Source organism: Gigantopelta aegis, chromosome 1 (genome assembly GCF_016097555.1).
Source record: "Gigantopelta aegis isolate Gae_Host chromosome 1, Gae_host_genome, whole genome shotgun sequence".
In the NCBI taxonomy this organism is placed as follows: Eukaryota; Metazoa; Mollusca; class Gastropoda; order Neomphalida; family Peltospiridae; genus Gigantopelta; species Gigantopelta aegis.
The window spans coordinates 14,459,138-14,482,757 of record NC_054699.1 but is presented as its reverse complement, the minus strand read 5'-3'; the positions used below and the strand labels follow the sequence as shown (position 1 = coordinate 14,482,757).

General features: G+C 35.6%; 1 protein-coding gene across 1 annotated transcript in view; it reads right to left on the bottom strand.

Moving 5' to 3' along the window:
- Positions 1 to 1,165: 1,165 nt before the first annotated feature.
- LOC121390128 overlaps positions 1,166 to 23,620 on the bottom strand; it is a 35,814-nt gene continuing 13,359 nt past the window's right edge. The window contains exons 4-11 of the mRNA XM_041521903.1: positions 21,475 to 21,828; positions 19,451 to 19,702; positions 16,004 to 16,354; positions 12,175 to 12,438; positions 8,395 to 8,748; positions 6,437 to 6,700; positions 2,739 to 2,877; positions 1,166 to 2,219 (exon numbers count right to left, since the gene is read on the bottom strand). Coding sequence (XP_041377837.1) covers positions 2,171 to 2,219; positions 2,739 to 2,877; positions 6,437 to 6,700; positions 8,395 to 8,748; positions 12,175 to 12,438; positions 16,004 to 16,354; positions 19,451 to 19,702; positions 21,475 to 21,828 — 2,027 coding nt within the window. The 3' untranslated portion in view covers positions 1,166 to 2,170. The remainder of the gene's footprint in view (positions 2,220 to 2,738; positions 2,878 to 6,436; positions 6,701 to 8,394; positions 8,749 to 12,174; positions 12,439 to 16,003; positions 16,355 to 19,450; positions 19,703 to 21,474; positions 21,829 to 23,620) is intronic.

Genomic DNA, 23,620 nt, shown 5'->3' with positions numbered 1-23,620 from the left:
TAACGATTGTAATTACATATCAAATATATTTTTCTGCATAAAATATTAGTGGCTGTATATTAAACGTGTTTCTGATCGTTCTAATATTTGGGAAAGGTCAAATTTAATTTTATTTCCTAAAATATGTTTTTTCGTATGTAAGAAATTATTTGAAGACAAGATCCAGTTTTGGCTTCTTACAAATATTAACACGACCAGAAACACATTGAATATACAGACACTAATATTCTAAACAAGAAAATATATTTAATATGTAAGTTTAATCGTAGAAATATTTTATTAGTCGGAAACATTTTACAATGCAGCAAACTCGGGAATGTCCCTTTAAGTCTTAGATCCACCACATAAAGTCACAACTTTATTATTTAGTTTTTTTTTCTTAAAATATTTAGTGTAAATAAATAAAACAATTCTTAAAGGGACATTCCTGAGTTTGCTGCATTGTAAGATGTTTCCGACTAATAAAATATTTCTACGATTAAACTTACATATTAAATATATTTTCTTGTTTAGAATATCAGTGTCTGTATATTCAACGTTTTTCTGGTCGTTGTAATATTTGTAAGACGGCCAAACTAGATTGTGTCTTCAAATAATTTCGTACGTACGAAAAAATAATATTTTAGGAAATAAAATGAAATTTAACCTAGTACAAATATTAGAACGATCAGAAACACATTTAATATGCAGCCACTAATATTTTATGCAGAAAAATATATTTGATATGTAATTACAATCGTTAAAAAGTCTCTGCTAGTCGATAACATCTTAAAAATTGCAGCAAACTCAGAAATGTCCCTTTAACATACAGCCATTAAAGGTGCAGACCCTAGTTTCAATTCGTAAAAATGGACACTACGTTTATTTAATCTACAAACCTGTAACACACTTGGATAAAGTTACAACAGATTAAAAGAAGAGTCTGTATTAAAACTGGAAAATATCCTTAAAAATAGACTAGAACTCATATCAATAACTGCTACTTCTCAGACGCACGTGCGTTTTTAATAATATGAAAAATACATTTTGTGATATTAGAAACAACAGGATAACCAGAAACACTTCGGTTCTACGGAGATGGATAATCTAAGCAATAAAATATAATTGATGTTTGATTTCATAGTGAAAAATATGCTGTAGTGTTTTGAAACTAGAGTATGTCCCTTTAAAGGAACTGTCCTGAGTTTGTTGCAACTGTAAGATGTTTCCGACACAATCGTTTTAGTGACTAAAATTACATATTAAATACATTTTCTTGTTTAGAATACCCGTGTCTGTATATCTAGTGTATGTATCATAATGTTTGTAGAAGTGATTTTTCATTTTAATTTGTAATATTTGGTTTTTCGTACGTTCAAAATTATTGGAAGGCAAAAACCACCTTGTTTATACAGACGCTGATATTACAAACAAGAAAATATCATTAATGTATAAGTTTAGTAATAAAAAATTCTGTTATTCGAAAACATGTTATAATGATATCAAACTAAAGATTGTCCCTTTGTATTCCAAATTAAAAGCATATTTGATTTAAAAAAAATTAAAACATTTAATGGAACAGCGAAGGTAAAAAAACTATTGCACGTGCAATTATGCCTTTAATGTCCTTGTACTGTTTTAATTGGTTGTAAGTAACAATTCAGGTAAAAATGCCTAACTTTGCTGTTCCAGCATTTTGAGATATAATGTATACAGCCGATACTTTTTAAGCAACACCTCTTTTTTGAAAATGTTATAAGTTTAAAACTAATAATGTTTTTAAATTAGTTTTTATATTATTTATTATACAGTTACAAGCTAATTCATCAGTTACCATTTGATGCAAACAGGCTATAGTTATTTTTGACAAGTAATGTAACATTATTGAAATACTTCACTTCTAACTATGGTACTGCAAGTATAGTATAATTTGAGCTGTAATTTTATTTTAAAAAACCCCGACCAAATATAAATTACTGGAACACTCAAAGGTAACACAATCTTTAACCAAAAAACAAAAAGAAAAAAACAAAACAAAAAGGAAGAAAAAAAGAAGCCTTGTTTACGAATACAGTTTCATACAAATCGAAAACGACAACTGTGGACTTCTGGTGCCAGCATCTTTCTCTCTCACGAATTCAGGTAGTAATTACAGAAATATGTTAGGTTGTGAGCTTGATTTTGGTTTTCCTTACTTATTAGATTCGTTCTGCCCATCATTGGCTTGCTTCTTTATTTTCCTGTAAATAAATATAATCTATGATTTATTCCTAATGATATATGACATAAATTAGTAACATTTCGTTTAGTGTTTTTAATACAATGTGTTGTGATATAAAAAATAAAATAGTATTGAAATAACCAAAATAAACAGGATAATTAATTATTAACCAGTTATCAAGACTTTGACCATGGTAACAACTAGTAAGATAAAACATCTTACAAACAATATTGCTATGACTTCCTCTTTTACTCACTTTCACACATATTTAAAAACGAAAGATAACTGTTATATTTATTGTTTTCGAGCACTTTCATCAATACTGAAAGTCATGTTTGTAATCAGGAATTACATTAATGTTTTGCCTTTATCATAGTTTGACACCCAATAGCCGATATACTTTTTGTGCTGGGGTGTCGTTAAACATTCATTCATTCATTACATTCGCCTATATCATTCCAGCACGGAATGAATATGTTAAATTGTTGAAGGTCGAAAGTGTCATAAAGCGAACAAGATATATATATGATTTAATTACCTGCTATAAATAATCCAAACAGTAGGAATAGCAAGAGCAAATAGAACAGCGACAACAATTCCCGATATAGCAGCACCTGGACCTGCACCTACATATGGACCTGCACGTAATCTTGAGGAAGAAGTGCGTTTTGGATCATCTAAAATTATACGAAAATATCAATTAACACAGCGATAATATTCACTGCTATAAGGCGTCCACCTAAACCATCCGTCATCCCATTGGTCCAGACGTAGCAACGGGAGTTTGTTAATTTTTCCATGAACGTAATACCGTATATGAGCTAGTTGTCTTATTGAGTGTTATTGTTTATGGATAAAAAATAATTCAAAATAAAGTATGACGTTTTAGTGTTATAACTGTATGATTCAAATTTAATTATAAGTATTGTCTGTTATTTCTTTTACGTTCATATTCATGTATTATTGATGATTATTTCATTGTTTGGATTTTTAAGTTATGTCTTCATTACTGAATACATTTCGACACGTTTTGTTGTGTTATCACAGACGGTGTTTGCAGGAATAACGTTGCAATGTGGGTACCCAACGCCATTTCCTGATCCAAATCAATAGCGCGTGTACCCACCCAGGGCTGCAGTCACTGCTCGAACTCTCCGTACTATTGTCCCAATCAAGGTCTTTATGGTCCTTTGTGGGATGATATCCCACTCATCAAGAAGGGCCTGCGTGAACTGAGTGGCGTTGTTTAGGACGTTGACGCACTTCCTGACCCTCCTGGCCACCTCGTCCCACAAATGCCCACAAAAAACAACCAACCCCCCAAAAAAACAAAAAAAACAAAACAAACAACAACCCCATAACAGTCCCTCCCCCAAATCCATCTGACTGACTTGAAAACCGAGAACCCAGACTCGTCAGTGAATAACACACGTCTCCAGTGGGCCAAGAAAAACCGATTTGGTGCATGTGCACGCAGCCATTGCCAAAATTCAATATGACACACACACACACACACACACACACACACACACACACACACACACACACAAAACTGCCCCTTTCACACTCGCTTGTATGGGCAGTTAGTAAATGATCAACAACACGTGGCAAACAAAATCAAACCCGAAAACCTTGATTCACAAATCAATATATTTAGGGGATAATATTACTGTTTCGTTGTTAACTATAAGGATTTATCACAGAATAAGGATTTAGGGACTAATACTACACCTGTTAAGCGATTTTATTGTGGTTTTATTAAAGAAATCCCACAAATTTTAAAAACCTAATTATCTATTCTCCTTACGATATTCAACGAAAACGCTTGTAGTAAGTAAAATTATGATGCAATATATATATATATATATACTCTTCAAAAAAAGAAACGCAAAAGGGTACAAATGGGTTATAACTCCGATTTTATGTTTCCTACCGGTTCATGCTTTGTGAATATAAGGTCATTGCATGTCCCAAACACATTCCCACGGTTACATTCGATAAAACGCAGCTACTGTACAATAAAGTTCCAAAATGTGAATATTCGCAAAAACGCAGCCACGTGCAAACCATGTCACCACTGCACGTGCGTTGTCTGCACATGCAACATGAACACCGACAGTATAAAAGTGCAGGGTGTTCGCTTGCCTGGCCTCTGTATCTGGCCGACAGTTGACAATCCAGGACATGCCACGTCTCAGTGAACCGCAGAGAAACAATGCCATCGGCCGACTAGACGCAGGCGAATCCAGAACGGCCGTTGCCAGGGCATTCCATGTGTCCCCAAGCACCATCTCCAGACTGTGGGACCGTTACCAGCAACATGGATCAACACGTGACCTCCCTAGATCCGGTCGACCACGGGTCACTACCCCCGGGCAGGACCGCTACATCCGGGTACGCCACCTTCGGGAACGATTGACTACTGCCACCTCCACAGCCGCAGCAATACCAGGTTTGCGCAGGATATCCGACCAGACCGTACAGAACCGCCTACGTGAGGTAGGAATTCGTGCCAGACGTCCAGTTCGAGGTGTCATCTTAACACCACAACACCGTCGACTCCGACTGCAGTGGTGCCAGATTCATCGACAATGGCCTCAACTGCGATGGAGACAGGTGTGGTTCAGTGACGAGTCCCGATTTCTGCTCCGACGTCATGATGGAAGATGTCGCGTGTATAGGCGTCGTGGTGAACGTTATGCGGCAAACTGCGTGCAGGAAGTGGACAGATTCGGCGGGGGTAGTGTCATGGTGTGGGCAGCCATCTCACACACTGGCAGAACTGACCTGGTCCACGTGCAGGGCAACCTGAATGCACAGGGCTACATTGACCAGATCCTCCGGCCACACATCGTTCCAGTTATGGCCAACGCCAACGCAGTGTTCCAACATGACAACGCCAGGCCTCACACAGCACGTCTCACAACGGCTTTCCTACAGAACAACAACATTAATGTCCTTCCTTGGCCATCGATATCACCGGATTTGAACCCAATTGAGCATCTATGGGACGAGTTGGACCGACGCCTCCGACAGCGACAACCACAGCCCCAGACCCTGCCCGAGCTGGCAGCAGCCTTGCAGGCCGAGTGGGCCACCATCCCCCGGGACGTCATCCGTACTCTGGTTGCTTCAATGGGCAGGCGGTGCCAGGCAGTTGTCAACACACGCGGAGGCCACACCCGGTATTGACTCCAGATGACCTTGACCTTGGTGGTGAGTCCTATCACTTACTCACAATGGACTAGAGTGAATTGTGAACAATCCTGCAACATTTGGTAATTATCGGACTCACCATTCAATAATTAAATCAATTCTCCAAATGTTACGACAATGTGGTTTTGCGTTTCTTCTTTTGAAGAGTCTCTTTTGTTTTATAAATACATAAAATAATATTCATTTACGAAATGGTAAGCATTATTTTCATGAGTTTTCAAAATGTTGCGATATTTCAAAGAATTTAATGTTGTTTAAAATTGTGTTTACAAAATCGATAGTCATTTCCATTTTGTCTTTATAAATTTTGTTGTCCCAAAAATATGTTCTAAACAAAAATTGTGATACAGTTATTTCTACTGAACCTGCTTGTGCCATTTTGGGAACAGAAACTAGAATAGCATTGCTGCTAACGAAGTGTTAAAAATTATAATGGCACGAAATAATAATAAAATAAGAACAATAACATCATTTTGATCTGAAGTTAGTAATATTTTTGAAAATGACTCATAACAACGTTTAAATAGAATGAAAAGCACGGAATTAATACACTAACAAAAACACCACAAATGAGGCCACGTGACAGCATATCGAATGAGTTTTCTGAATTATTTTGTGATCATGACAGCGTACATCTATCGTCCAATTTATCACGAAAATTAACCAATGGCAAAAAGGCTTATATGACAGTTGTTTTTCACATTTTATTCAGACAGAATCCATATACCTCTCAAGTATTTAACCAAAATACATGTCTTGTTTAAAGGAAACCTATTCAAAAGACACCGGCAATGTTCTTTCAGTTTAAACAAGCCATTTCTAGGAATTATTGACCTTTGATCGGGTCTGTTTCCGAAATGTAGTGCATGCACAGTTTGGAACTCCAAAATCGTCTATTACCAAATGTTTGATATCCAATAGCTGATGATTAATTAATCAATGTGCTCTAGCGGTGGTCGCTAAACAAAACAAACTTCTTCTGTAAGGTTATCAATTAATAAGTAAAATAGAATAGCTTACCTGTAACAATTAGCGTGAATTCTATTGTTGTAGAGTTTTGAATGGCAGTGTTGTTAACTGTACACACGTAGACACTTCCGTTCTTATTCCTGCTGATGTCTGTCAGTGACAATAGAGCGCCTGATGAGACTGTGTCGTTTTTGACTGTCCATGAGAAGGAACATGGTGATGGGTTACACTGTGCCGTGCAGTTCACAGTCAGACTGTCTCCTTCTGTAACATGTCCAGTAGAGGCAGGATCGAGTGCAACATTGTGTGGACCATCTGAGAAAAAAAGGAACCAAAAACATCCTTCAAAACATCAGTAATATGTAATTGTATATCTTTACTTTGTCCTAAACAAATGTAAGACATCTTTTATTTATTACAATATAAATATATTAAAGGTTAATTTTTTTAATAAAGTAAAATTAAAAGGAGACAATTTTTGTTTTTGTCAGGTTGCACTTAAATATCGCAGATGATAATACATGTTTTTGCAATAAATGATATTTTAATAAAATTATTGAATATTATCCATTAAAATTACTTTTTTTGCTACAAGGAAAAACAATCCCAGAATAGTGTCATAATTTGTGAGGATTTTTCACAACTGAAACTCTACAATGAGTTACCGAAGAGTCTTCAAAAAATATGTCACATAATCAATAATGATCTTTGTTTTCTGATTGGAACATTTAGCATAAGTAGGAATAACACTTTTGAGTCATTATTAGGAATATAAAACATACAGTAACAGGATGTGAAATTTGCATTTTTGTTTTGACTTCGAGAGTCATGTCAACACTTTGACTTGCCCATGCAATTTTTTAGTTGCCCGAATTTTATAGAAAAGTATTGCACTTGACATAGGAGATCAGTTTCAATCGGTTCTAGAGTATATATGTATCAATGTTTATAAAGAAAAACCCTGTTCAGTGCTTTATCAATGTTTGCTTGTGTTTATTTATAAGAATGCTAATAAATAAGTTAAGGAAAATTACAAAATGGAGACTTCGACAACTAATGTTAACAGATAACATCATTGGAACACGAATGTAAGAATTCTGATGTCTTATTAGTTGTGTCTTGAAAATGAATGATTATAATGGTGAAATTGTTTGGTTATCGATAATAGCTGCATTCAATAGTATTGATGTTTTCATACTACTCCATATAAATAAAGATAAAAATCTGGCTTGTGCTCCCAGCTAGAGACTGTGCCCTCCTCCTTCCCAGATATCGTTCATACTGGCTTGAGAAAAACTTACTTATGTGTCATTCCTGTGAATATGACAGATGTTTGTTTACTTCCACAAGTAAATTTCAATGATGTCAAGTCTATGTACGCACTGTTGCGTTTTGTTTGTTTTTAAAATCAGATTATTATCATACAAACAGTAACAATATTGTATGGCTACGGTTTTTAATTTTTTTTTAAATAATGATGCACCTAGAGATGAAACTAAATGTAAAAACTTGTTATCAGTGCAGGCTAATGTAATAGTAACTTTTAACAATGTATTAACCAATATACGATTGTCGCCAATAGGTTTACTACGAAAAAAAAGAAAAGAAAAAAAGGGATGTTAATTCAGCACCTTTCTTATTACCGGGGTTTTAGTCAAGTGTATAACAGTCACAAATTTTGTATAAAATCGCTTTGTTACATTACAAAATTTTTATACAATTTGTGAGTGTTAGGCCTATACATCGATACATTCACACAAAAGGACAAACAACTGTTATGTAATTGCAAATTTCACCCCGTTATATCATTTACTCAATTCTGATTGGACAACGTCTTGACGTAAAACGGTCACGGAAATGACGTTAGAAACTGATTTGTGTGTATTTTTTACACTATAAAGAAGTGTTTGTAATTTTTTTGCGTACAGTTATCGATGTATAACTGTTACTGTCACAAATTTAGTATAAAAACGATACACAATTGTTATATAAATAAATCCCTTACTCACAATATAATTGCAGTTTAAATTTCGAACTCTTTATTGCAGTATTACTCAGTTCACACCACCAGTCTGTAGCATCAAGGTGTGCAGTTCTGTTGATCTTTAGAGTATAGTTCTTAGTGCTAGACGAACTGATGTCTGTTCCACTTCCACAGGATGGAACGTAACCTTGTTTTGGAGTATCAGACACAACACATGAATCGCCTTTTTGGTAGAGAGTACCTAACGCACTCGACGATGTTGTCTTACGAAAATATACTGCATTAACAAGACCAACCGCCTGCTTGACTGTACAGGTGAATGTAACAGACTTGCCTAGAACTGCATGAGAGGAAGACCCAGTGAGATCAAGCGATAAACCTGTAAGAAATCAACATAACTAGTGTTAGTAACAGACAGACATAGACACAGATCAAGGGTTCAAACATTTTCAAAAACATTACTTGTCACGGAGCAAGTGCCAATCACATATTCACTTGCCCCATATATTTTTCCACTTGCTCATACTGTTTGAGATAACCTATTCTGTTACTGTACTTAATTTAATACAGTGCTCAATAATGTAATAATCTTGAAAGTAATTGGTTTAATTGCACAATAAAGAATTTTGGCAGTAGGTTACAACACATACCCAGAAAGTACTAAATTTATGTACTAAATAGATGTTCTTGCACAGTAAGACTGGGGCATACACAACAATTTCGTCAATGCGCAATTTCGTTTAATTCCCAGAGTAATGAACGTTATTCGAGCTCAAAAGGCAGAAGCCACTGTAATTGTACCGTTGTGGAAAGCTCAACTTTGGTACAGGGTTCTCAAAACCGCAGCAGTTTGCCCACCAATCAAACTTCCAAACTCCTACAGGACAATAATAAGTACTTGGGGACATGCAGAACCTTTACAAAACTCTCGGTGGAAACTGTATGCCTGGAGAATATCTGGCAACAATCTCTAATAAACAAGAAATGGTCAGTGAAAAACATTAATGTTTATAAGTTTTATTAGCTCCTTCAACGTTAGCATTGTATAACCGTTACATTGTTCAATTTCATACATTTTGTGCCAACATGGGTGAACCATATTTTTTCCCAACCAAAACTAATGTTCTGGCTGACTTTCTACGTCAACTATCTGAAACATCAGAAATACCTAAATCAAAACTGAATTGTGTTATTGCAGCCACAAATCATGTATATGATGCTATGGAGTTAAAACGCCCAGGGTGATCAACATTTTTGCTGAACTTGGTGGAAGCTCTTATCAAATCTACAACTAAAACACTGATGAAGAAATCCACAGTGTTGCCAGTTGAAAAGTGTTGTGATTTGTTTATGTCATGGCAAGACAATGAACTGTTGTTGGTGAAAGATTTACGTTTGAGTTTGAGCGCGATGTTAAGACCATCAGATATTGCTTCAAAAATACTTACCTGCGATTCGATACAGGAGACGTTAGAAAAGTGGTATTTACTATAAAACAATTGGAATTTTCGAACGATGGATCACTTCGATTAAAATTCTTTGGAATAAAGAATGATACTTATAGAGATGGTTATGACGTTCAGATACCACCACATAGGTGTCAAAGGCTTGATCCAGTAGCTGCTCTAAAGGTTTATATTGAAAAAACTTCCAATGTTCGAGATACAGCTGAATCGCCTGTGTTTCTGACCTTAAGATCGCCTTTCAGTGCAATAGACGCTTCAACAGTTACAAATATCTTACAAGATGCTATTAAACTTGTGGGACGGGATCAGCAAGGGTACTCTGCAAAATCTTTTCGCCGAACAGGGGCTACGTAAGCTATAGCACACAACTTTGACCCCCAGATTGTCCGAAAACTAGGAAGATTGAAAACCGAATCCGTTTTCTTTGAACATTATGTGCATTCCAATACCCCACTTGCCTACACTGAAACTATCTTAAGTTCTACTTAACTTAGGGTATTGTGCTACATATTCTCTCTCATCAGCTGTAACTGTAAACAATATATATGTATGCCTATTATTTTACTTATTTTGTTTATGGTCTTAAAACATACCACACTTAACAGGGATCACTATTAGGACATTATGTTCAATACATTATGTTCAATAAATATTATTTCATTTATTGTTGGTTATTCCCCATTGACGTAGGTTTAATTAAAGTGTAGTCAAGGGGAATAACTTAACACTAGTATAGGTGGTGCTGTACAACGCCACCGTCAGTTGTTTACTTTGCGCCTTTCCATATTTCTTACATAAGACGTGTATTATGCAATAGTTTATTATGTTTATTATGTTTGCGGTGTGTAGGGCATTATGTTCAATAAATATTATTTCATTTATTTAATTTATTGTTGGTTATTCCACATTGGCGTAAGTTTAATTAAAGCTGCTTTTAGTGGACACAGTTCATGTAATAATAGTTTCTGGCAGAAGTCTTTTTGTAAATGGCTTTTCGGACAAGTCTCAAGAAAATCAATCCTTGGAGCAAGCTTTAGCTAGACAAAACGTCCACTACGAATATTCGTCCATGATGACAAGTATATAGTCACCAGTTGTGATTTGTCTAAAATCAGCACTCACCTCAGACCATGGTGAGTTAGGCAGTTCTGACATCTTCAGCGTTTCGCGTGCTGTTGTAGGCGCGGTAATGTGAGATGCCATACAGTTATTTGCTGTACTTTCAACAGATTGGTGCATGCCGTGCAAACACACTTGTTCTCATAGAAGTCCTATAGTTTTGACGATTCCCTGATGACCAGTATATGTTGGTAACATAATCCGAGAACCTTTTAGGAGAATGTGGTTGTCGGTTGCAAGCGACAGTTCACCTTTACACAGTTCTAGTGTCCTAAACAGGTTCTTGTCCAGGTTTTCATTGCACGTTTCATTAGTATGCCATTTTGTAGTCTGAATTGCAGCAATTACTTTTTGAAGGTTATATCCTTATTTGTTGTGATGATGATAACATGATCAATCGTCCTTGCTTTGGGAACAGCTGTAGTTACAATAAAGGTCATGTATTCCTCTGCAATTTTCTCTTCATGACTGCTGACGTTCTGTTGTACTGGATGTCGACTGAGATAATCCGCAGGATCATGGTTCATACAGGCTTAAAGGGATTTTTACACATATAACATAATCCACTAGATGCAACTAATAAGTCGCTGATGATACAGATGTGTCAATAAATGAAGTAATTGTAACTTCTGGTGTTTGTGATTCTCACTTCGAAAGTGCAATTTCACAGCACTTTCAGCCATACTGGTCACATGAAAAACGTATCACACCAAAAACACATGGTACCTTCCGTTTGTCATTCGCACAGTACCTTAACCAGTTACAGTAAAGTGGGTTAGCATCCAACTTGACGTTAAAGAAACATTTGCCACTCATTTTACGATTCAACAGTAAATCGCCAACACATTAGCATATATATCATATTGCAATTTCCTGTGTGTGCAAAATTTGACACCCGGAAAAAGTCTGGTAATACGTTTCAAGTTTTAGCGAAAAATCAACAAAAAGTGTTTTCTGTTTAATTGTTTTTATAGAAATATGTTATTTGTATTGTAAGTGGATCTTCGTTTTTAAATTTAAGAAGGTTTTTGTAAGATCCAAGCACTTAGTCACAAAATGCAATCACTTTTTAAGCATAAGGTTTATATTTACAAAATTCAAGGACTTTTAAAGCACTATCCCGAAATTCAATACGACACAATCTCTAGTAGTGTCGTTAAACAAAACACACTTCTTAATCTGTAAGGTTATCTATTAATAAGTAAACTAGAATAACTTACGTGTAACAATTAGCGTGAATTCTATTGTTGTAGAGTTTTGGATGACAGTGTTGTTAGCTGTACACATGTAGACACTTCCGTTCATATTGTTGCTGACGTCTGGCAGTGATAATAGAGCGCCTGATGAGACTGTGTCATTATTGACTGTCCATGAGAAGGAACATGGTGATGGGTTACACTGCGCCGTGCAGTTCACAGACAGACTGTCTCCTTCTCTAACATGCTCAGTAGATGCAGGATTGAGTGCAACAATGTGTGGACCATCTGAGAAAAAAGGAACCAAAGACATCCTTCAAAACATCAGTAATATATAATAACAGAATCTATCACCATTGTGAGGTATAGATAAGGCAATTCCAACCCGAGGGACAAAATGTTTTTTTTTTGTCAGGGCCGAAGTTTACCGAGGACCTTACCAAAACATTTTGTCCCGAAAGGTTATGCTCCGTCTGTATAGATCTCTTGAGAGGTTAAAACTAGATTATGGATGCATTGTGTATGGGTCGACACGCAAGTCGTACTTGCAGATGCTAGATCCTATACAGAACCAGGGACTTGGGCTTTGTTTTGGTGTGTTTAGAACATCTCCTGCAGAGAGCTTGTACGTTGATGCACACGAATCTTGTTTGACTGCTAGGTGTGCAAAACCTCTGCAGTATGCTACCAAGATTAAATCATTACCGAAACATTCAACACATGATGCGGTGTTTGATAACAAATATATGAAGTTGTTTGATGCAAGGCCAATGCTATTCGTACATTTGGTCTTCGCATTAAGCCTTTTTTGTCGCTTGATTTATCAGACACTTTGGAAACTCCTTCATATTTTGTTTTACTACCTTGGCGTATTACACTACCTAAAATTGTGTTTGATCTGGCGCATCTGAAGAAAGATCGTACAAATGCTGTTGTTTATAAACAGTTTTTCATAGAAATTCAAGACAAGTACCGTGATTACATTCCTGTGTGTAAACAGACGGGAATTATGTGGCTTGTGCTACAGTGTTTCCATCAGACACAGTATTTTCCATGAGACTGCCTGACTCGGCATCGATCTTTAGTGCTTTAGTGTCCTCCTATAGACAGTGCAGGAAGGATGAAATAGTATTGTGTCGTGCTCGCATCGGTCATAGTTACTTGACCAATTCATTTATTTTGAAGAAGGATCCTCCACCTCAGTGTGAGCACTGTCAGTGTACTCTGACGGTACGCCACATTTTAGTGGATTGTCCTCATCTCAAAGAAACTCGAAAATATATATTCGGACAAACAAATGTGATGTAATCATTTCGATACCATCCAGAATTTGTATTACAATTTTTACGCGATACTGACTTTTACTCTAAATTTTAATTTGATATATCTGTGATATCTTTATTTTTGCACAGTTCTTTCACTGTGTTTTAATTTGACTGTTGAATTGTTATATTGATGTTGACCATCACATTGTTTTTTGCATTTACCATAGTTTGACACGCAATAACCGATGTATTTTTCGTTCTGGGGTGTCGTTAAACATTCATTCATTCATTCATTTTGTAAGCTACGGGTTTTTTTTATTGTAGAATGATTCATAAATATTTAATCATACGTGGAAAAATATAGTCCACATCATGCAACGACATAAAATTTTAACAACTTACCAATAAATATAAAGTTACAAATACTAATTTGTTTAAATATTTTAAAAACAATGATAAGTCAAATGGCAAACAGAATTCTGTAAAACATGAGTTATGATGTCAATCGTCGTAAAACATGAGTTATGACGTCATGGCATATGTAGAAATCGTCTAGCCCTCGGGTCAGACAGATTTATCTAGCCTAGGGTCAGGCAAATGTTTCTAGCACCATGCAAAAGCTGGATAACCCTGTCCTGTGGGCAAGAATTGTATATCTTTACATTGTCCTAAACAAATCTAAGATATATTTTTTAAATTTATTACAATATAAATACATCAAAGATTAAGTTTTCAATGAAGTAAAATTAAAAGGAGACAATTTGTGTTTTTGCCAGGTTGCAGTTAAATATTGCAGATGATAATACATGTTTTTACAATAAATGATATTTTAATAAAATAATGGTAAATTGTTTGGTTAAAGGAATGCTTGCACAAGACCTTTGGACTGGTATACATATTCAACGATATATAATGCACATTATTGTGTAATATCAGCAATTATAATCTTATATTTAATTAATAAAATACTTAAATGTGACGGCTATTATATATAATGGTCGCAGCCATTCTTTACCATCCCGTGAACATGCTCTCTGGCGTTATACTTAACGTGTTACGTCAGGAATTAGCCTTAGAACTGAAGAAAGAAACCTAGCTGATTTTTGCGGATGCATCGCAATATTCTGTAATAAATATCCATCCCAATAAACCAGCAATAAGTATATATTAGTTTTCAATACACAATAAACCACCATTGTCCAAGTGTCAAAATAACTGTATCATGTTTTGTCCATACATAAGCCCACATACCGAAATTATAATCAGAATGTTTTCTTAGTTAATTGGTATTTTCTTTCCGTGGCCTGTACCTGTGATTCCTGATTGATACGTGTATATTTGGAAAGTAACCAAGTCTAAGTAGGGCCTAATTAATTCCCGCTGTCTAGACATAAAAATTACGGGCCAGTTTTATTAAGATCACAGAGTGTTGTGGGCTAACCTGCCAGGCCTAATAATATGCATTTTTCCTTTGGAGTTTTTGAGAGAAAAATACTCCATTTCTTTTTATTGATGGAAATTGAAATATATTTATTTAAATAGTTTAGAATACTATCAAGTCATTTATGTTGTTTTACAAGTCAGGTTGAGGAAAGCGAAGCGCATTGTCATAACTTAGAGCATTTGTGTATACTGAGCATACATGAGTTGGTCGGAGCTGACGTCAATTCATCCCAAGCTATAGAATTGGACGCCACAAAAATGAAACAAAACGGCTGACGCCAATTAGCAGGCATAATCACGTTTTTTTATTAACTCTAAAAGTACGCGTTTTTCATTTCTTAAAGTGCCAGTATGTGTTGTTGGTCCGGGTATGGCTCTTGTTTGAATTTACTATCCCTTTAAAAACAAAATCTGCATTCCATACAAATCTGGCTTGTGCCCACACCTAGAGACTGCCCTCCCTCCTCCCATATATCGTTCATACGGGCCTGAGATAAACTTGCTGATGTGTCATTCCTGTGAATATGACAGACGTTTATTTACTCAACCCCAAGTAAATTTCAGTGATGTCAAATCTATGTACACACTGTTGCATTTTGTTTCTTTTTAAAACAGTAACAATATTGTATGGGTACGTGTTTATTATTTACATTATGATGCACCTAGAGTGGAAAGTAAATGTAGAAACTTGTTATCGGTGCAGGCTAATGAAATAGTAGCTTTTAACAATGTATTAACCAATATAAGATAGTCACCAATAGGTTTAGTACCCCAAAAAGAAGGATGGTAATTCAGCACCTTTCTCATTATAGGAATTTTAGTCAGATAGTAAAACATTTAGTATAAAATTGCTTCGCTACGCTACACGATTTTTATACAATTTATGAGTATTTTACATAAATAAATATCACAGAAAAAAGACAAACAATTGTTATATAATTGCAAATTTCACTCCGTTATATCATTTACTATATTCTGATTGGACAACGTCTTGACGTAAAACGGTGACGGAAATGACGTTAGACACTGATTTGTGTGTATTTTGTACACTATATAGAAGTGTTTGTAATTTTTGTTACTGTTACAGTCACAAATGTAGTATAAAAACGATACACAAGTGTTATATAAATAAATCCATTACTCACAATATAATTGCAGTTTAAATTTCGAACTCTTTATTGCAGTATTACTCAGTCCACACCACCAGTCTGTAGCATCAAGGTGTGCAGTTCTGTTGATCTTTAAAGTATAGTTCTTAGTGATGGACGAACTGATGTCTGTTCCACTTCCACAGGATGGGAAGTAACCTGGTTCTGCAGTATCAGACAAAACACACCTATCGCCTTTTTGGTAGAGAGTACCTAACGCACTCAAGGATGTTGTCTTACGAAAATATACTGCATTAACAAGACCAACCGCCTGCTTGACTGTACAGGTGATTATAAAAGACTCGCCAAGAACTGCATGAGAGGAAGACCCAGTGATAAAAAGTAAAGCTGTACAAAATAAACATAACTACTATTAGTAACAGACAAACATAGACACAGATGGCTTGCAAAATGTTGACATACTCTGTCAAAAAAACCAAACAAACGCATAGGTGAAATATTCATGGAATTATCTCTTTAATACAAAGTGTCATAGTTCGTTATTTATGATCGTATCACAGTCAAATTTGACATGAGTATGTGACAATGTTCCTGCTGTGGACTGACGACAGTGGAGGCGTTTTCGTCACGAAACAGCGTCGTATGAGGGCGCTGAAATCAGTACCTTGTGTGGCACCAGCAGCAGGAATCACTGCGCGATATCTCCTTGGCATAGACTGAATGAGTCTCTGAATCTGGACACGTGGAATCCTAGCCCATTCTTCCTGCAGTGCATGTGACAGTTGCGGAAGCTTCTGAGGCTCCGGGTCACGCTGGCGTACACGTCTGTCCAATTCCTCCCATAGATGTTCAATGGAGTTGAGATCTGGCGATCTTGATGGCCATGGCAGCACATTCTGTAGAAAATCCATTATTACATGTGTCGTATGCGGCCTGGCATTGTGCTGCTGAAATAGTTCTGTCTGTCGATCCAAAATGGGAAGCATGTGACGGCGAAAAATTTCATCCCGGTAGCGTACAGCTGTCAGGTTGCCTTGTATGAGATGGCTCCCCACATCATAACACTCCCTCCACCGAATGTCAACTTGGGCGACGCAGTTGTTGGCAAAACGTTCATTGCGGCGTCTGTAAACACGTTGTCGTCCATCACGTCGCTGTAGAAGGAAACGTGACTCGTTGCTGAACCATACTCGCCGCCAGTTTCCCAAGTTCCACCCCTGTACATAAATGTACACGTAAATGTCGATGTTGACGTCGCAGGACGGGGCCAACATACGGTCTCCTAGCCCATAAACCAGCTTCTCGAAATCGGTTCCGAATGGTTTGTGCAGACATTCTTCTCAAACCAGGTATGCGTCCAGCAGTGTTCGTTGCTGTGGCAGTTCGGTGACGCAAGTGCAGAACCCGGATGTAGCGATCTTGTGCTGCAGTTGTTATGCGAGGTCTTCCACTTCTGGGCCGGTCTTCAACTGTTTGAAACTGTTGGTTCCTGTCCCAGAGACGTGAAATGGTGCTCTGATGGACGTTCATGTTGACTGCGATTTACCTAACTGAAGGCAGCCTACTGTAATGTTTAGTCTTAGTCTTGGCATCATGTAACTTGTCTACACCAAATTGAAATGAGGCATCATTGCGAACATTGCAGCTTTAAATACCAATCACTACCCCCAATCTTTTCCCCGACTTTCACGTGCGTCAAAATCTGGTCATTTCACGCCGATTTCCTGCAATTGTCGCACAACATGCGTTAAATGTATTTTAGGGAGCATGCGGTGCCATTCCAGGAACAATAACAAACATGGTCATTCAGAAACATTGTACAAAACCCCCCGATAGTTTGTAAAATCAAACACTTTTCTTCTTTCCCTATCACCTATGCGTTTCTTTTTTGATAGAGTATATATATATATATATATATATTATTTGTGTCTCTACTGTGACTTCATATTGTAATCTATGCAGGACTTCACAGGGCTTAGACTTAATATCTGAACAAGTCATAATTTGCCCACAGAGGGGATGATTTTCCGTGATCACCGAAAAAAGTAGTAAATCTGGTATTAGTTGTAATTGTAATTTCATTATATATTATTACAACCATTAAATGTATCAAGTTAGGTCTACATTTTATATTTTGGACATAAAAATCACTCAACGAATGCCCAATTACTTTCTGAAGTGTCACATCATTGTTTGTTGCGATGATAACATGACAAATCGTCATTGCTTTTGGAATTGTTGTAGTCACAATATTTAGTTGATGTATTCCTCGGCAAATTTCTCTACATGACTGCTGACATTCTGTTGTACTGGATGTCAACTGAGATAATTAGCAGGAACATGGTTCATACAGGCTTAAAGGGATTTTTTTGAAACTTTTGAAAGCACCTTTTCAGCACATTTTTATTTTCAAGGTCTTTATTTTTCAAGTAGAAATATAACATAATCCAACAGATGCAACTAATAAGTCACCGATGATCCAGATGTGTCAAACAATGAAGTAATTGTAACTTTAGGTCGCTGAAATCTGCACATTTATTTGTGCTTCTCACTTCACAGGTGTCACTTCACCGCACTTTCGCCCATGCTGGTTACATGAAAAACGTATCACACCAAAAACACATGGTGCCTTCCATTTGTCATTTGTACAAGGCCGTAACCAGTCACAGTAAAGTGGGAAAGCTTCCAACTTCACGTTAAACAAACATTTGCCACTCATTTTCTGATTCAACAGTAAATTGCCAACACATGCGAAGTTAGAGCATATCGCCACTTCCCCTGTGTGCAAAATTCAACATCCGGTAAATGTACTGTAATTATTATGTTTAAAGTTTTAGCGAAAAATCAACAAAAAGTGTTTAATAGTTTTTACAGAAATATATTATATTTATTGTAAGTGGATCTTCGTTTTTAAATTTAAGGCATTTAGATCTAGGCACTTAGTCACAAACTTCAAGGACTTTTAAAGCATAAATTCTATATTTACAAATTTCAAGGACTTTTAAAGCACAACCCCGAAATTCAATACAAGACACACACACACACACACACACACACACACACACACACACACACACACACACACACACACACACGAAACCGCCCCTTCACATTCGCACTAGAAACCTTGATTTCCAAATTAATATATTTATTGATATTCTGGTAAAGATTTTTTTTTTTTAATTTTATCTCTCAAGTATTTAACCAAAATATATGTCTTGTTTACATAACAATCCATTTAAAAGACACCGGCAATGTCTTTTGAACGTAAACAAGCCATTTCTAGGAAGTATTGACTTTGATAGGGTCTGTTTCCGGAATATAGCGCATGCACAGTTTAGAACTCCGAAGTCATCTATTACCGAATTTGTGACATCCAATAGCTGATGATTAATTAATCGATGTGCTCTAGTGGTATCGTTAAACAAACACACTTCTTCTTCTGTAATGTTATCAATTAATAAATAAAATAGAATAACTTACCTTTAACCATTAGCTGGAAACCTATTATTTTAGAGTTTTGAATGGCAGTGTTGGTAACATTACATATGTACACATTTCCATTCATATTACTGCTTATGCCTGTCAGTGACAACAAAGGACCTGATGAGACTGTGTCGTGTTTGACTGTCCATGAGAAGGAACATGGTGACGGCTTACACTGTCCCGTGCAGTTCACAGTCAGACTGTCTCCTTCTGTAGATGCAGAACCGAGTGCTACATTCTGTGGACCGTCTAAGAAAAAAAGGAACAAAAAACAACTTTCAAAACACCAGCAAATTGTGTATCTTTACTGTGTCCTAAACAAATCTAAGACATTTTTTTTTTAATTACAATATAAATACATTAAAGGTTATTTTTTTAATAAAGTAAAATTAAAAACAGAAATGTTTTTGCCACGTTGCAGTTAAATATCGCAGATGATAGTACATGTTTTTGCAATAAATGACAGTTTAATAAAATTATTGATTAACATCAGTTAAAATTGGCTTTTGGCTAAAAGGAAACACAACCCTAGAACATTGTCATAATTTGTGAGCATTTTCACCAACTAAAGCTCTGTAATGAGGTACTGAAGAATGCTCGAAAATGATGTCACATAATAAATAATGATCTTTGTTTTCTGATTGGAACATTTAGCGTCAATAGGAATAGTATTTTTATTCAACACTTTAACTTGCCCATGCAATTTTTCAGTTGCCCAAATTTTATAGAAAAGTATTGTACTTGACATAGGAGATCAGTTTGAATCGATTCTAAAGTATACATGTATCAATGTTTATAAAGAAGAAGATGCAAAGAGCTAGCTTTTTATTACTAGTTCTACCCTTCACTGAATTGGCTGTTAGTTAGCATACTTTTCCGCATGAGAGTCACGAACTGTAGCATCAGCCCTAAATATTAACAAAGTCACTTGTTTTGATAACAAAAACATTTACAGGTATAGTTTAAACTCAGAACTTTTCAAAACAAAAAAACTGTTCAGTGTTTTATCAATGTCTGCATGTTGTGTTTATTTATAAGAATGCTAATAAATAAGTTAAGGAAAATTACAAAATGGTGACTGAGAGAGCTAATGTTAACAGATAACATCATTGGAACACGAATGTAAGAATTCTGATGTCTTAGTAGTTGTGTCTTGAAAATTAATAGTTATAGTGCTAAAATTGTTTGGTTATAAATTTAATCTGCATTCAATACTTTTAATGTTTTCATCCTACTCCATATAAATAAAGATAAAAATATGGCTTACGCCCCCACCGAGTGACTTTTCTCTCCCCCTCCCAGATATCGTTCATATTGGCTTGAGAAAAATTGCTGATTTGTCGTTCCTGTGAATATGACAGACGTTTATTTACTTCCCCAAGTAAACTTCAATGATGTCAAGTCGATGAACGCACTGTTGCGTTTTGTTTCTTTTTAAAATCAGATTATTATCATACAAACAGTAACAATATTGTATGGGTACGTGTTTTTTAATTTAAATAATGATGTTCCTAGAGATGAAACTAAATGTAGAAACTTGTTATCAGTGCAGGCTAATGAAATAGTAACTTTTAACAATGTATTAACCAATATAAGATTGTCGCCAATAGGTTTACTACCGAACAAAAATGGATGTTAATTCTGCACCTTTCTTATTACCGGGGTTTTAGTCAGGTGTATAACAGTCACACATTTTGTATAAAATCGCTTTGCTACATTACGCGATTTTTATACAATTTGTGAGTTTCATACATAAATAAAATGACACAAAACAGGCAAACAATTGTCATACAATTGCAAATTTCACCCAGTTATATGATTTACTCTATTCTGATTGGACAACGTCTTTACGTAAAACGGTCACGGAAATGACGTTAGAAACTGATTTGTGTGCATTTTTGTATACTATATAGAAGTGTTTGTAATTTTGTTTGGTACATTTATCGATGTATAACTGTTACAGTCACAAATTTAGTATAAAAACGATACACAATTCTTATATAAATAAATCCATTACTCACAATATAATTGCAGTCTAAATTTCGAACTCTTTATTTCACCATTACCCAGTCCACAAAACCAATCTGTAGCATCAAGGTGTGCAGCTCTGTTGATCTTTAGAGTATAGTTCTTAGTGCTGGACGAACTGATATCTGTTCCACTTCCACATGATGGAAAGTAACCTGGTTTTGGAGTATCAGACAAAACACACGAATCACCTTTTTGGTAGAGAGTACCTAACGCACTCGACGATGTTGTCTTACGAAAATATACTGCATGAACAAGACCAACCGCCTGCTTGACTGTACAGGTGAATGTAAAAGACTCTCCTAGAACTGCATGAGAGGAAGACCCAGCGAGATCAAGTGATGAACCTGTAAGAAATCAACATAATTACTATTAGTAACAGACAAACATAGACACACAGATCAGGGGTTCAAAATTGTTAAAAAAATTACTTGTCACGGGGCAAGTGCCAATCACATATTCACTTGCCCCATATATTTTTTCCACTTGCCCATACTTCTTAAAGGGACATTCCTGAGTTTGCTGCATTGTAAGATGTTTCCGACTAATAAAATATTTGTACGATTAAAGGGACATTCCTGAGTTTGCTGCATTGTTACTGTAAGATGTTTCCGACTAACAAAATATTTCTACCATTAAACTTGCATATTAAATATAGTTTCTTGTTTAGAATATCAGTGACTGTATATTCAATGTGTTTCTGATCGTCTTAATATTTGTAAGACGCCCAAACTGGGGTTTGTCATCAAATAATTTCCTACGTACGAAAAAACTATATTTTAGGAAATAAGATGAAATTTAACCAAGTACAAATATTAGAACGATCAGAAACACGTTTAATATACAGCCGCTAATATTTTATGCAGAAAAATATATTTGATATGTAATTACACTCGTTAAAAAGTCTCTGTTAATCGATAAAGTCTTAAAAAGTGCAGCAAACTCAGGAATGTCCCTTTAAACTTACATATTAAATATATTTTCTTGTTTAGAATATCAGTGTCTGTTTGTTCAATGTGTTTCTGGTCGTGTTAATATTTGTAAGAAGCCAAAACTGGATCTTGTCTTCAAATAATTTCTTACATACGACAAAAACATATTTTAGGAAATAAAATTAAATTTGACCTTTCCCAAATATTAGAACGATCAGAAACACGTTTAATATACAGCCACTAATATTTTATGCAGAAAAATATATTTGATATGTAATTACAATCGTTAAAAAGTGTCTATTAGTCGATAACATTTTCATTTTTTTTTTTTTATCAAACTCAGGAATTTCCATTTAAGGTTACCTATTCTGTTACTGTACTTAATGTAATACAGTGCTCAATAATGTAATAATCTTGAAAGTAATTGGTTTAATTGCACACATAAACAATTTTGGTAAAAGGTTACAATACTTACCTAGGAAGTACTAAATTTATGTGTTCAGTAGTATCCACTGTTTATTGTAATTCTGTCTGTCTTCCTTGTATTTTTCAATTTATTGAACATAATTTATTTGTTAAAATCAGTATTAATAAAGCTGAACAAAATTCACGAATATATTCATGTATGCTTAGAGGGAATCGCACCATCACGATTATGGCGTAGGGCTAATGAAATCTAACTTGTCACGATGTGACGATTATGACGTAAGGCTAATGAAATCTAACTTCTCCTTAGATATTCATTTTACAAGAGGCGAGACGTAGCCCAGTGGTAAAGATTTCGCATGATGCACTGGCGGTCTGGGATCGATCCCCGTTGGTGGGCCCATTAGGCTATTTCTCGCTCCAGCCAGTGCACCGCGACCAGTATATCAAAAGATGTGGTATGTGTTATCCTGTCTGTGGGATGGTGCACATAAAATATCCCTTGCTGCTAATCGAAAAAGAGTAGTCTGTGAAGTGGCGACAGCGGGTTTCCTCTCTCAGTAGCTATATGGTCTTTAATCATATGTTCGAAGCCATTTAACCATAAATAAAATGTGTTGAGTGCGTCGTTAAATAAAACATTTCATTTTACACGAACGTAGATTTTCATTTGCAAAGTACTGAAAAGCATTAAGTATGTTCTGCTACAAGGTTTATTATGTACATCTAAACTAAAATATCTTGCAACTTTTATAAGAATAGAGTTCATAATATTTATGCT